At 52.4% G+C, this 12,419-nt stretch overlaps 1 protein-coding gene across 1 annotated transcript; it reads left to right on the top strand.

The window, feature by feature from the left end:
* Positions 1-1,575: 1,575 nt before the first annotated feature.
* LOC133080804 (transcription factor Sp6-like) lies at positions 1,576-8,692 on the top strand. Its single transcript, XM_061176905.1, has 4 exons — positions 1,576-1,586; positions 2,596-2,729; positions 3,405-3,442; positions 7,757-8,692. Exons 1-4 carry the CDS (start codon positions 1,576-1,578, stop codon positions 8,690-8,692), a joined length of 1,119 nt encoding a protein of 372 aa, XP_061032888.1.
* The last annotated feature ends 3,727 nt before the right edge of the window (positions 8,693-12,419 follow it).

Raw genomic sequence — 12,419 nt, 5'->3', positions numbered from 1 at the left:
GGACTACCCCAACGGCGGCTGGAGGGCCGAGGGGATAGGGTGGAGGATACGGCGCGTCCCCGGAGCAGAGAGGAGTGGGGCCGCCCCGGGCGCTGGGGTAGCTGTCTGGACACGTCGTTAGCGCCTGGGAACCCGGACATAAAAGGGCCTCTGGAGCCGCGCTGCGGCCCGGGTCCCTTTCATCCCCCTTAGAGTGCTTTACCCCGGGGTTTCCGGAGGGAGAGCTGAGATGGGGTAGCAGAGGCTGGGGGTCCCCCTAAGGGAGGAGTTTCTATCTGGCTGGGAGGGTTGTCACCGCAGAAATAATGTCTCTGATGTGCCTCCTTATTAAGCCTTCCAGACCCAGTGTGATGGAGCCACGAGGGAAGAAGGGAAGAGGGCCAGAATGGGCGACAGCTTCCAGCCAGAACTGTGGGGTGGAGGAGGGAGCCAGACGTGGAGGTTGAGCAAGGAAGTCTTCCTCTAAAATGAGAGAAAGGGATTTGGTCAGGGAGTGGAAGTAAGCCCTTCCCTCTCTAGCTCTGATTCAGTCCTTAACTCTTGGTCTTTATAAAAGTAAAGTTCAGTAGTCCACTCTCATCTGTCACCCCAGGCAGGCCTTCAAGGCAGCCAAGAGCCCTTGCTCCAGAACTGATGTAGTTCCTCACCCTTGGTGCCTGGCATTTGCCCTCCCCTGAGGGATGGAAGGAAGAGGGTGACCTCGGTTGGGTGAGGGTAGGTGGGGGTGTCCCAGCAGAGGGACCTCCAGCGGTTCCTGCTCAGAGTGGAGGACTCTGTCCCTGCCTGGCCATCTGCTTGCAGAGAAGCTAAGCCCCACTCTTTCTTTAGCTCGACCCTCCCCTTTCGTGCTGCCTACAAGCCTTGCCCCTCCTGTAGAGTGTGTTAGGAGGCTCCTCCCCATCTCATCTCTTGTGGGGCTCCCCTTCCATATGAGGAAGTTGTCCTGTCACTGGAAGGGGCCTGCCTTCTGAGGTGATGTCCAGGAAGCTGTCCCTGTTCCCTTCTTTAGATGCCAGAAATACGTCCTGATGGTGATCCTGGAGTGGGGAACGTGGGGAGGGGTGAAGCCAGAAGAGGCTGAGCCAGGCAAAAGGAAAAAAGCTGATGGGGGCAGGGTCTGACAGGCCGCAGGAGCCTGGAGCTAGTGGGCTTTCCCAGGCTCCAGGTAGAGGCCTTAAGATTCCCCCCTGACCTCCCGTTTCCCTGCCTTTCTTTCTCCACCCAGAGCCCTGTGCAAGGATTAGTTGTGTATTGATTTTTTAAGTTATAAGCAAAGGGTATTTTATTTAATATTAGGACATGTGTGTTCATGTTGTGTGTACCCATGCATGTGTGTGTTTCTGTGTGTGTGTGTGTTTCTCTACTGAGCCTGGGGTCTCCAGCCAGGGAGACCCCATCTTGTTCACCCCAGCCGAGGTCCTGCAGCCTAGGCCCACAGCATCTCTTCCTTCCTTGGGGATATCAGTCCAAGGACTGGGTGCTATTGGGAAGTGGGGCTGGGATCTGGGTGGGAATATGTTTGTGTAGAAGAGAGCCCTTCTTAAGAGGGATGGGGTGACTCTCCCTGAAGGACGCATGGGCCTGGGGTAGGTTAAGAAGTAATGTCCTTTCTTTATGCTCCCTCTTCCCCTACCTCCTGCTAATCCGACCAGAGGTCCCTTTCCTTGCTGAGAGGGCTGGGGGCAGAAGAGAGTTGGCAGTGCCTGCAGGTTGCCTGGCCAGGTGGATGAGGGGGAGAGAGGGAGGGCGCTGTGGGTGTGAGATGCCGTTTTCCTCCAGCTGAGGAAACCAGCCACCTCTCCCTTTGCCACTAGGACAGCCTTTCCCAGTGACCATCCTCAGGGGAACTCCCAAATGTGCGTTGGGGAGAGGACAGCACGGATATTCCCATGGAGGCCCCGAGCTCTCAGGTGTGCTGGTGAGGGCTTTGGATAGGTTTTCTTTTGCTCCCCTCTTTTATAGATCTAGGTTGCTTGGCTGTCTGCCCCCTTCTAGGCAGCCCCCTAGAGGAGAAATGTAGGATTTTTTTTTCTTTAAGTGCTGTGAACCCATTTTGGGGGGGGGGGAGGAGGAGGAAGAAGCAGCCTGTGTTTTTTATGCCATAATAAAGTCATCAACCACACCACTGCTTCATTTGTCTTCCAGCTCCGGTTTCCTTTTTGACTCATGGTCTCTCAGCAGCAAGGACCAGGCTGGCTGCAGGGTGGGGTGGACACTTCTCTTTGATCCTGCAGCCCTGGGCAGCCTCACCTCCCTTTGTTTGGGGGCAGAGCTGAGCTGATTGTTGAAGGGTCTGATCCTGCCCGGAGGTTGTTGATGCAGAAGGAGGGTGGCGCTCCCTCGGGGTTGATAGCTGGGCTGACTGTCCCTCCCTGGTCTTCTCCTGTGGAGATGAAAAGGTTCTAGATATTTCCTTCTTCTTCCACATGGAAGCCCCCTCTTTCGCCTCCCCTGCCAAGAATGCCGGTTCCCTGCCTTCCCAGAGATGGCCAGCCCCTTGGCCCCCTCACCCCACCCTCGTGGGTGTGTGCCTGTCAATCAGGCCTTCTGGCTCTGAGAGAGGTGGGGGTGACTGACAGCGATTTCTCCACCCAGGATGATCCCTATCAGGGACAAGGTGATGAAAGGCAGCCGAGATATCCGATGGGCTCCCGCCCAGCTGAAAAGCATGAGGGAAAGGTTCCTAGTGCAACTCCCAGCTAGAGACCTGCCGCAGTTACACAACCACGGTGTGCACAGAAGTTCCTCACTGGACCCATCGGGCACCCCCGGATATGCACAAATGCACACTTTCCCAGGCTGCTCAAACGCCTGGTGCACAGTTGGTGCCTAACACACGTCAGATGAGTAAAAGCCTCATGGCTCCAGGGCCCCAAACCTAGGAAAGTTGACAGAGGATCAGTTTTTGGCTCCAAGGGGGCAGAGTAGGTTATTACGTTCTTTCACCTTTCCATCCTACATCTTGGCCAAAATTGTCATCTACCCCAGTGGGATTCCTATTTCCCCCCACTCTAACCCTAACCCAATTTCTCAGAGCCAAATCTGGTACCCAGGCTGGCCCATTCCACCACTTGTTTGGGAGAGTCTGGGGTCACAAAGTTTCTTAAATGGGGGCATCAGAATGATTTAGGGGTTACAGAGGAAAGCAGACCAGTTGAGGGGGCCATACGTTTGTTTCTGTCTGCCTGGGTGGCGGAGGGCCAGGCGTGTTACGGTGACCTCAGGCCCACCCCGCTCCCTGGGGCTCCTCTTTTGTCTTCCTGGTTCTGGGGGACTTAGACCCCAGGAGCCTGGCGAGTCCTCTCCTGCTCTCCCCCATTGCTGCCCCCAGGGCGAGGAGGGCAGCTGTGGGGGCGGCTGGGCCTGTCTGGGCAGGGCTGGGACTGCCCCTCCTCCCCTTGCAGCTCCTCCCGCTGACCTGCATTCTTATCGGGGGCCTTTGGTGCGGCTCTCATGCCTCTCACTCGCTCGCTCTGACCGGCAATGCTGCCTGGCTGCCGCCACTCCCCACCCCCCACACCCCACCCCCACCCCCCCCCCCGCAATGGAGCCCGAGGCCACCTCTGACCCCTCAGTTCTGGCACCCCTGGCAGGACAGTCCTGGAGGGGCTGAGAGGGAGTTCGGGAAATCAAAACATCTGGCCTGACCCCTGGGCAACGTCTCTGAGCCACCCTCTCCTCTCCTGGGAAGTGGGAATAGAATCCCTCTAGGGTGGGTGAGTGAAGTCAGGAATGGGAAAGTGACCGAGGAACCTGCAGCCTGGGGACTGCAGCCTGGGGCTGTGCTGTTCTGCCCGGTCCTGCCCCCAAGCGGGCAGCTGGGGAAGTTCAGGATGTGAACCGGCTTTCAGGCCAGCCACCTCGGGGACTCATGTTTATCACCACACAGTCTTGATGTTTGCTTCCGGAATGACGTCCAATGGCAACCTCCCGACCCCCACCCCGTACATCACACCAGAAGCAGCCTTCACCTCCCATTAATCCTTGTGAGTCTGACTGCTCAGCATCTGAGCAGTGGAGGTTTGAAAAGAATCTCAGGCGCCAAATAGTATTTGGTATTTGGATAAGTATTCTCATTCTTTAAAAAAGAATAAGTATTCTCATTCTTTAAAAAAAAACTGCCAATCAATAAAAAAGCGAAAAAAGAATATGCTGATCAGCACTATGCCTAGTGTTGTAAACACAAAGACGGGTAAGACAGGACTCCTTTTAGCAACTCATGATCTCACAGGGAAAGTAAACATATAAGCTCAAACCATAACGACAAAGTGCTGTGGAGGCACCATGAAGTAATAAAACTACATTTCTTTTAAAACAGTCGTTTCCTCCTTCTATCCACTCCCCAGCTATTTGTTGATTTTATAAATATTTGAGTTTGCTTTATGTCCACGCGTTGGCTTTAAACATGATAGACGATGCACATAAGCAGGATCTAGTCCATACTTTGAAGGAGTTTCTGCTCAGAGGAAATGGGTTGCAAAAACAGCTATATTTAAAGAAAGAAATGAGTATGGGCAATGAGAGCTATAAGTTGGTATTGGAGCACAAAAGAGGGAAAAAAGACTTCAAATTGGATCAGGGAAGATGTTACTAGAGCAATGCTGTTTAAACGGGACCTCGAAGGGCCATTGGGTATCAATGACGGACATCTTGGGAAGAATAAGCTTGCAACAGGAAAGTGGGAGAAAGGCAAAGCACAGGAAAAATACTCTGAGTACCTGTAGAGTACAAGTGGGAAGAGTAGGAGCTTAGAGCCACATCATCTAGGGCTTTGGAGGCCAAGCCAAGGATACCATGCCAAGCTACCATGTTACCACAGCAGTGCTTTAGCACAAGCATTAGCCTGCAACAGAACCAACCACTTGGAGGGCTTGTGAAAACACAAGCTCCACTCCCATAGTTACTGATTCCAGAGGTCCAGAGTAGGGCTGACTATTCGTATCTTCAAGAAGTTCACAAGTGATGCTGGTATTTGAAGACCACTTCCGGAGAGTTAATCTGGTGATCGTGTGGAGGATGGCTTAGAAAGGGAGAGGGTAGAGATGGAAACACCAGTCAGAAGACAGTTATACCCATCCAGGTGAAATGAGAGACTAAGCTGGAATCAATGGAAATAAGATAGTCAGCTATAGTCAAGAGTAGGTATTTTCGAATAAAAGTCAATATGATAGAAAGTGTAATACTGAATTAAAGCTACATATTAATGAGAGGAGTAACTTCCTTTCAAGTTGTGTGAAAGGGTATCTTTTATTTCTTCTGGTAGTGAATTGGCCTAGAAAAACAGAACTCTACTGGGAAGTGTGTAAATATAAGAATATTCCTTTTAATATTAGAAATTATAATGATATATAGAGATAAAAACTTTGAGCTCATAATCTAGAATTTGATGAGACCACAAAAGGTGGCATCTAATCAATGCTTCTGCTCTCAGGAAAGATTACCTCCAAAATCTATCAAGATCTATAGTTGTATATTTAATTTATGAAGATCCTGAAGGTGAGACTCTTAAGAGAGGTGAAGGCAGGGCTAGGGGCTCTGGAAGGTTCAAATAATAATTCCTAAGGTTTGGAGTTTAGACCAAAGCTTCTTATTTGTTATTATCATTCTAACCTCTACTAGTTATTCCTACTAATTAGATATCTAATAGCTAATTGAGGCAATATTCTCCTTTTCCTTTTCCTAGAGATTTATGCTGCAGTAAAATACAGTCTATCGAAAGACGTACATTTGAACCACTACCTTTTTTGCAGTTTATCTAAGTTACAAATATAACTTCATTATATTTGGAATTTTTGTAAAGCTTAATTTTTTATAAAATTAATTTGTTACTCATTTGGAAATATGATTAAAATTACTACTAAAATTTTGTAGCAAATCCTTTTTGTCTCTAGCAAAGATTAGTGTGAGAAGTATTACACAGATCAGAGTGAATCATTATAGAGCAGTGGCTCTCAACCAGGGTGATTTTGCACGCAGGTGACATTTGGTAGCGTCTGGAGACATTTTTGCTTGTCAGAACTGTATATGCTACTGGCATCTAGTGGACAGAGGCCAGAGATGCTACTAAACGTCCAACAGTGTACAGGAGAGCCTCCCACAGCAAAGAATTATCCAGCCCAAAATGTCGATAGTGCTGCCTTTCTAGAGAAATAAAGATCACTTAACACAAGTATTTAATGAGCATTTACTATTTTGTATCTAATGCACCACATATATAATCATGAAAGTATAAATCATAATATCTTCCACAGTGAGATTTCTTTAGCGTATGGAGGGAGTAGTGTTGTTATGTTTCATCATATATAAATTAGAATTATTGCCAAAGGATAAATGTTCTGAAAGAATATATATTTTTATTCTTCTTTTGCTTGTGTCTTTTGTTGTAGAAATCTTGGTTGCAATTTACTCACAGAACTGAGCTTTGGAACGTTTCAGGCCTGGCATGGAATGCAGTTTTTACACAAGTTGTAAGTGGAATAGAAGATGAATACATGTAAAAAACTGTGTGTAAAAACACCATGCAGTTCTTGGTTAGCTGGGTGTAAGCCCAGGATGAATTCTGGAAAGTATGTCTTGAGAGCCATTTATTTTTTTTTTCAAATGAGGAAACTAAGGTACAAAGAGGCCAAGAGACTTGTTTAACTCATATATATGAATCGCTCTGCTTTCCATAGTACTGATCTTTGGCACGGGCAATAAAAGGCACCAAGCAAAAACACTCAAATTAGCATTGTCATGGAATCCCACTGATGCCTCTCCAATATGCGAATGGTCCATGAAGTTCCACTTTTGAATTTCACTTTGATTCCTGCTCATGTGCAAAGTTCCTAACTGCTTAAAATGTATGCAACACAGAGCTGCAAAGAACTAAGTTTAGCACCGAATTCTTCAGGGAGCAAAAGGTGTGGGTGCTTCCCCAACCATTATTAGCTCTTTTAAATGGTAAAGCAGAAAGAATTCCTGAACACCCACCACAGGGCTCTCCCCAGCCACCCAGAACATTATTTTTCAAAAAGCATATATCTCTGAAGTGAATTATCTGTGGCCAATAGGAAGCTCTGAGGTATGGAAAAAGACGTTGTTTGTGTTCAGCTGTAGTGTGAGAAATATAAAGAAAATACATTGCTGTAGCCTAATTCAATATACTTTCTTTGCTGACTACTCTTCAGTAAGAAGTGTGGGTTTTACACCCCTTCAGCTCAAAAATTCTGTGATTTCTCACGACACAAGCAAATGAGAGTGGGTACGTTCAATGGCCCGAAGGCGATTTTAGACTCAAGGTAAAGAGCTCTTCTACACCTGGCTTTGGAAAAGACTCCCTTACCTGTCTTGTGGTTCAGAAATCCAGTTTCACACAGTTCATTTTGGGTTAATGAAGGTGTTGAGGCTGTGTCTGGAGCTGGATTAGCAATTCCTGCAGATGCCTATCTTTAGCGGCCTCCTTCCTTTCCCTTGTTAGTTTGCTGATGCCTACCTTGGGGAGAGAGCACCGAGGGTCAGTTTTTCTTTTGCCAGCACACCGGAGAGCAGGCTCATGAGGTCCCTTCACCAGGAGGTTTTAGTAGCGTCAGTACAGCGTCTTAAACTCACCGCCTTTCCTAAACATCCCATAACACCAAGAGTTCCTTATAAGAATCAGAGTTTCACTATAGTTATGTAGGCAACACAGGAAAATACATTGTGGAAATCAATCAATCAATCAATCAATCAATCACAGTTTAAAAATTAATGAATTCATTCAAAAACATTCACTGAGTGCCATGGCCACTGTTACTCCTCTCGGGTAACCTGCGAGGACCTGGAAAGCGACAGTCCCTTGGCCCCGGGACCCTCTTCCAAGCTCCTGCAGCCGGACGTGTCACACCATTACGAATCGTGGTTCCGGCCGACACACCCAGGCACCGAGGAAGGCTCGTGGTGGGACCTTCATCCGGGTACCAGCTGGATGGACCTCCCCCACACTCAGGGCGCGCTGACCTCACCTGGCCACCCCGGGGCGCTTCAGGCTGGCTTGGGGGGCTACGTCGGAGACCACCAGCTTTGTGCCCAGCCGCCCCACCCACACCCGCACCCGCACCACCTCCTCCCAGCCGCCGGAGGGCAGCACCTCCTCGGGCCTCCCGACGGGGCGAAGGCCTTGGAAGCAGCCGCCCCGGAATCCCAGGGGCTGGATACCAGTCTGGATGGGGCGGCCCGGCCCAAAGGCTCCCGGCGGTCAGCGCCCCGCAGCTCAGGCCAGACCGTGTGCCGCTGCCCCAACTGCCTGGAGGCGGAGCGACTGGGGGCTCCGTGCGGGCCCGATGGGGGCAAGAAGAAGCATTTGCACAATTGCCACATCCCGGGCTGTGGGAAAGCCTACGCCAAGACATCGCACCTGAAGGCACACTTGCGCTGGCACAGCGGCGACCGCCCCTTCGTGTGCAACTGGCTCTTCTGCGGCAAGCGCTTCACGCGCTCCGACGAGCTGCAGCGCCGCCTCCAGACCCACACCGGCACCAAGAAGTTCCCCTGCGCAGTCTGCAGCCGAGTCTTCATGCGCAGCGACCACCTGGCCAAACACATGAAAACCCACGAGGGCGCCAAAGAGGAGGCTGCCGGGGCGGCGGCGGGAGAGGGCAAGGCCGGCGGAGCGGAGCCCCCCGGGGGCAAAGGCAAGCGCGAGGCCGAGGGCAGCGCGGCTCCCTGCAGCTGAGCTCCTCGTCCCGCCTCCCCGTCCCGCCTCCCCGTTGGTCTCCCCTGGGGCCATCAGAAGAGAGCCCTCTGGCCTGATGCCCTTGGGGGGGAGTGGCTTGAGTAAGAGAAGGTGGCTATTTATGGAGAGGGAGGGAAAGTGGTGCGGGGGTCAGGGAGCCGGGTCGCTTAGGGGTCTCTTAGTCTCTGGGGCTGGACAGGACGGACGCGTTTGACTGGGCGGGGAGGAGCTGCGCATGCCCATCAGTTCTCCCCTTCCTCGCTCTTTCACTTCACGCCCCTGGGCTGGGGGGTTGGGGTGGACTACCCCAACGGCGGCTGGAGGGCCGAGGGGATAGGGTGGAGGATACGGCGCGTCCCCGGAGCAGAGAGGAGTGGGGCCGCCCCGGGCGCTGGGGTAGCTGTCTGGACACGTCGTTAGCGCCTGGGAACCCGGACATAAAAGGGCCTCTGGAGCCGCGCTGCGGCCCGGGTCCCTTTCATCCCCCTTAGAGTGCTTTACCCCGGGGTTTCCGGAGGGAGAGCTGAGATGGGGTAGCAGAGGCTGGGGGTCCCCCTAAGGGAGGAGTTTCTATCTGGCTGGGAGGGTTGTCACCGCAGAAATAATGTCTCTGATGTGCCTCCTTATTAAGCCTTCCAGACCCAGTGTGATGGAGCCACGAGGGAAGAAGGGAAGAGGGCCAGAATGGGCGACAGCTTCCAGCCAGAACTGTGGGGTGGAGGAGGGAGCCAGACGTGGAGGTTGAGCAAGGAAGTCTTCCTCTAAAATGAGAGAAAGGGATTTGGTCAGGGAGTGGAAGTAAGCCCTTCCCTCTCTAGCTCTGATTCAGTCCTTAACTCTTGGTCTTTATAAAAGTAAAGTTCAGTAGTCCACTCTCATCTGTCACCCCAGGCAGGCCTTCAAGGCAGCCAAGAGCCCTTGCTCCAGAACTGATGTAGTTCCTCACCCTTGGTGCCTGGCATTTGCCCTCCCCTGAGGGATGGAAGGAAGAGGGTGACCTCGGTTGGGTGAGGGTAGGTGGGGGTGTCCCAGCAGAGGGACCTCCAGCGGTTCCTGCTCAGAGTGGAGGACTCTGTCCCTGCCTGGCCATCTGCTTGCAGAGAAGCTAAGCCCCACTCTTTCTTTAGCTCGACCCTCCCCTTTCGTGCTGCCTACAAGCCTTGCCCCTCCTGTAGAGTGTGTTAGGAGGCTCCTCCCCATCTCATCTCTTGTGGGGCTCCCCTTCCATATGAGGAAGTTGTCCTGTCACTGGAAGGGGCCTGCCTTCTGAGGTGATGTCCAGGAAGCTGTCCCTGTTCCCTTCTTTAGATGCCAGAAATACGTCCTGATGGTGATCCTGGAGTGGGGAACGTGGGGAGGGGTGAAGCCAGAAGAGGCTGAGCCAGGCAAAAGGAAAAAAGCTGATGGGGGCAGGGTCTGACAGGCCGCAGGAGCCTGGAGCTAGTGGGCTTTCCCAGGCTCCAGGTAGAGGCCTTAAGATTCCCCCCCGACCTCCCGTTTCCCTGCCTTTCTTTCTCCACCCAGAGCCCTGTGCAAGGATTAGTTGTGTATTGATTTTTTAAGTTATAAGCAAAGGGTATTTTATTTAATATTAGGACATGTGTGTTCATGTTGTGTGTACCCATGCATGTGTGTGTTTCTGTGTGTGTGTGTGTTTCTCTACTGAGCCTGGGGTCTCCAGCCAGGGAGACCCCATCTTGTTCACCCCAGCCGAGGTCCTGCAGCCTAGGCCCACAGCATCTCTTCCTTCCTTGGGGATATCAGTCCAAGGACTGGGTGCTATTGGGAAGTGGGGCTGGGATCTGGGTGGGAATATGTTTGTGTAGAAGAGAGCCCTTCTTAAGAGGGATGGGGTGACTCTCCCTGAAGGACGCATGGGCCTGGGGTAGGTTAAGAAGTAATGTCCTTTCTTTATGCTCCCTCTTCCCCTACCTCCTGCTAATCCGACCAGAGGTCCCTTTCCTTGCTGAGAGGGCTGGGGGCAGAAGAGAGTTGGCAGTGCCTGCAGGCTGCCTGGCCAGGTGGATGAGGGGGAGAGAGGGAGGGCGCTGTGGGTGTGAGATGCCGTTTTCCTCCAGCTGAGGAAACCAGCCACCTCTCCCTTTGCCACTAGGACAGCCTTTCCCAGTGACCATCCTCAGGGGAACTCCCAAATGTGCGTTGGGGAGAGGACAGCACGGATATTCCCATGGAGGCCCCGAGCTCTCAGGTGTGCTGGTGAGGGCTTTGGATAGGTTTTCTTTTGCTCCCCTCTTTTATAGATCTAGGTTGCTTGGCTGTCTGCCCCCTTCTAGGCAGCCCCCTAGAGGAGAAATGTAGGATTTTTTTTTCTTTAAGTGCTGTGAACCCATTTTGGGGGGGGGGGGAGGAGGAGGAAGAAGCAGCCTGTGTTTTTTATGCCATAATAAAGTCATCAACCACACCACTGCTTCATTTGTCTTCCAGCTCCGGTTTCCTTTTTGACTCATGGTCTCTCAGCAGCAAGGACCAGGCTGGCTGCAGGGTGGGGTGGACACTTCTCTTTGATCCTGCAGCCCTGGGCAGCCTCACCTCCCTTTGTTTGGGGGCAGAGCTGAGCTGATTGTTGAAGGGTCTGATCCTGCCCGGAGGTTGTTGATGCAGAAGGAGGGTGGCGCTCCCTCGGGGTTGATAGCTGGGCTGACTGTCCCTCCCTGGTCTTCTCCTGTGGAGATGAAAAGGTTCTAGATATTTCCTTCTTCTTCCACATGGAAGCCCCCTCTTTCGCCTCCCCTGCCAAGAATGCCGGTTCCCTGCCTTCCCAGAGATGGCCAGCCCCTTGGCCCCCTCACCCCACCCTCGTGGGTGTGTGCCTGTCAATCAGGCCTTCTGGCTCTGAGAGAGGTGGGGGTGACTGACAGCGATTTCTCCACCCAGGATGATCCCTATCAGGGACAAGGTGATGAAAGGCAGCCGAGATATCCGATGGGCTCCCGCCCAGCTGAAAAGCATGAGGGAAAGGTTCCTAGTGCAACTCCCAGCTAGAGACCTGCCGCAGTTACACAACCACGGTGTGCACAGAAGTTCCTCACTGGACCCATCGGGCACCCCCGGATATGCACAAATGCACACTTTCCCAGGCTGCTCAAACGCCTGGTGCACAGTTGGTGCCTAACACACGTCAGATGAGTAAAAGCCTCATGGCTCCAGGGCCCCAAACCTAGGAAAGTTGACAGAGGATCAGTTTTTGGCTCCAAGGGGGCAGAGTAGGTTATTACGTTCTTTCACCTTTCCATCCTACATCTTGGCCAAAATTGTCATCTACCCCAGTGGGATTCCTATTTCCCCCCACTCTAACCCTAACCCAATTTCTCAGAGCCAAATCTGGTACCCAGGCTGGCCCATTCCACCACTTGTTTGGGAGAGTCTGGGGTCACAAAGTTTCTTAAATGGGGGCATCAGAATGATTTAGGGGTTACAGAGGAAAGCAGACCAGTTGAGGGGGCCATACGTTTGTTTCTGTCTGCCTGGGTGGCGGAGGGCCAGGCGTGTTACGGTGACCTCAGGCCCACCCCGCTCCCTGGGGCTCCTCTTTTGTCTTCCTGGTTCTGGGGGACTTAGACCCCAGGAGCCTGGCGAGTCCTCTCCTGCTCTCCCCCATTGCTGCCCCCAGGGCGAGGAGGGCAGCTGTGGGGGCGGCTGGGCCTGTCTGGGCAGGGCTGGGACTGCCCCTCCTCCCCTTGCAGCTCCTCCCGCTGACCTGCATTCT

The sequence above is a fragment of the Eubalaena glacialis genome, chromosome 19 (assembly GCF_028564815.1).
Source record: "Eubalaena glacialis isolate mEubGla1 chromosome 19, mEubGla1.1.hap2.+ XY, whole genome shotgun sequence".
NCBI lineage: Eukaryota > Metazoa > Chordata > Mammalia > Artiodactyla > Balaenidae > Eubalaena > Eubalaena glacialis.
This window is presented reverse-complemented; position numbering and strand designations above follow the sequence as displayed.

Bases quoted from the DNA above. Each gene is read 5' to 3' on its own strand.
- LOC133080804 (XM_061176905.1), top strand. The intron at 2,730-3,404 runs GTGTGCACAGAA...CTCCCCTTGCAG, and splicing joins GCCGCAGTTACACAACCACG to CTCCTCCCGCTGACCTGCAT. The intron at 3,443-7,756 runs GTGCGGCTCTCA...ACATTCACTGAG, and splicing joins ATTCTTATCGGGGGCCTTTG to TGCCATGGCCACTGTTACTC.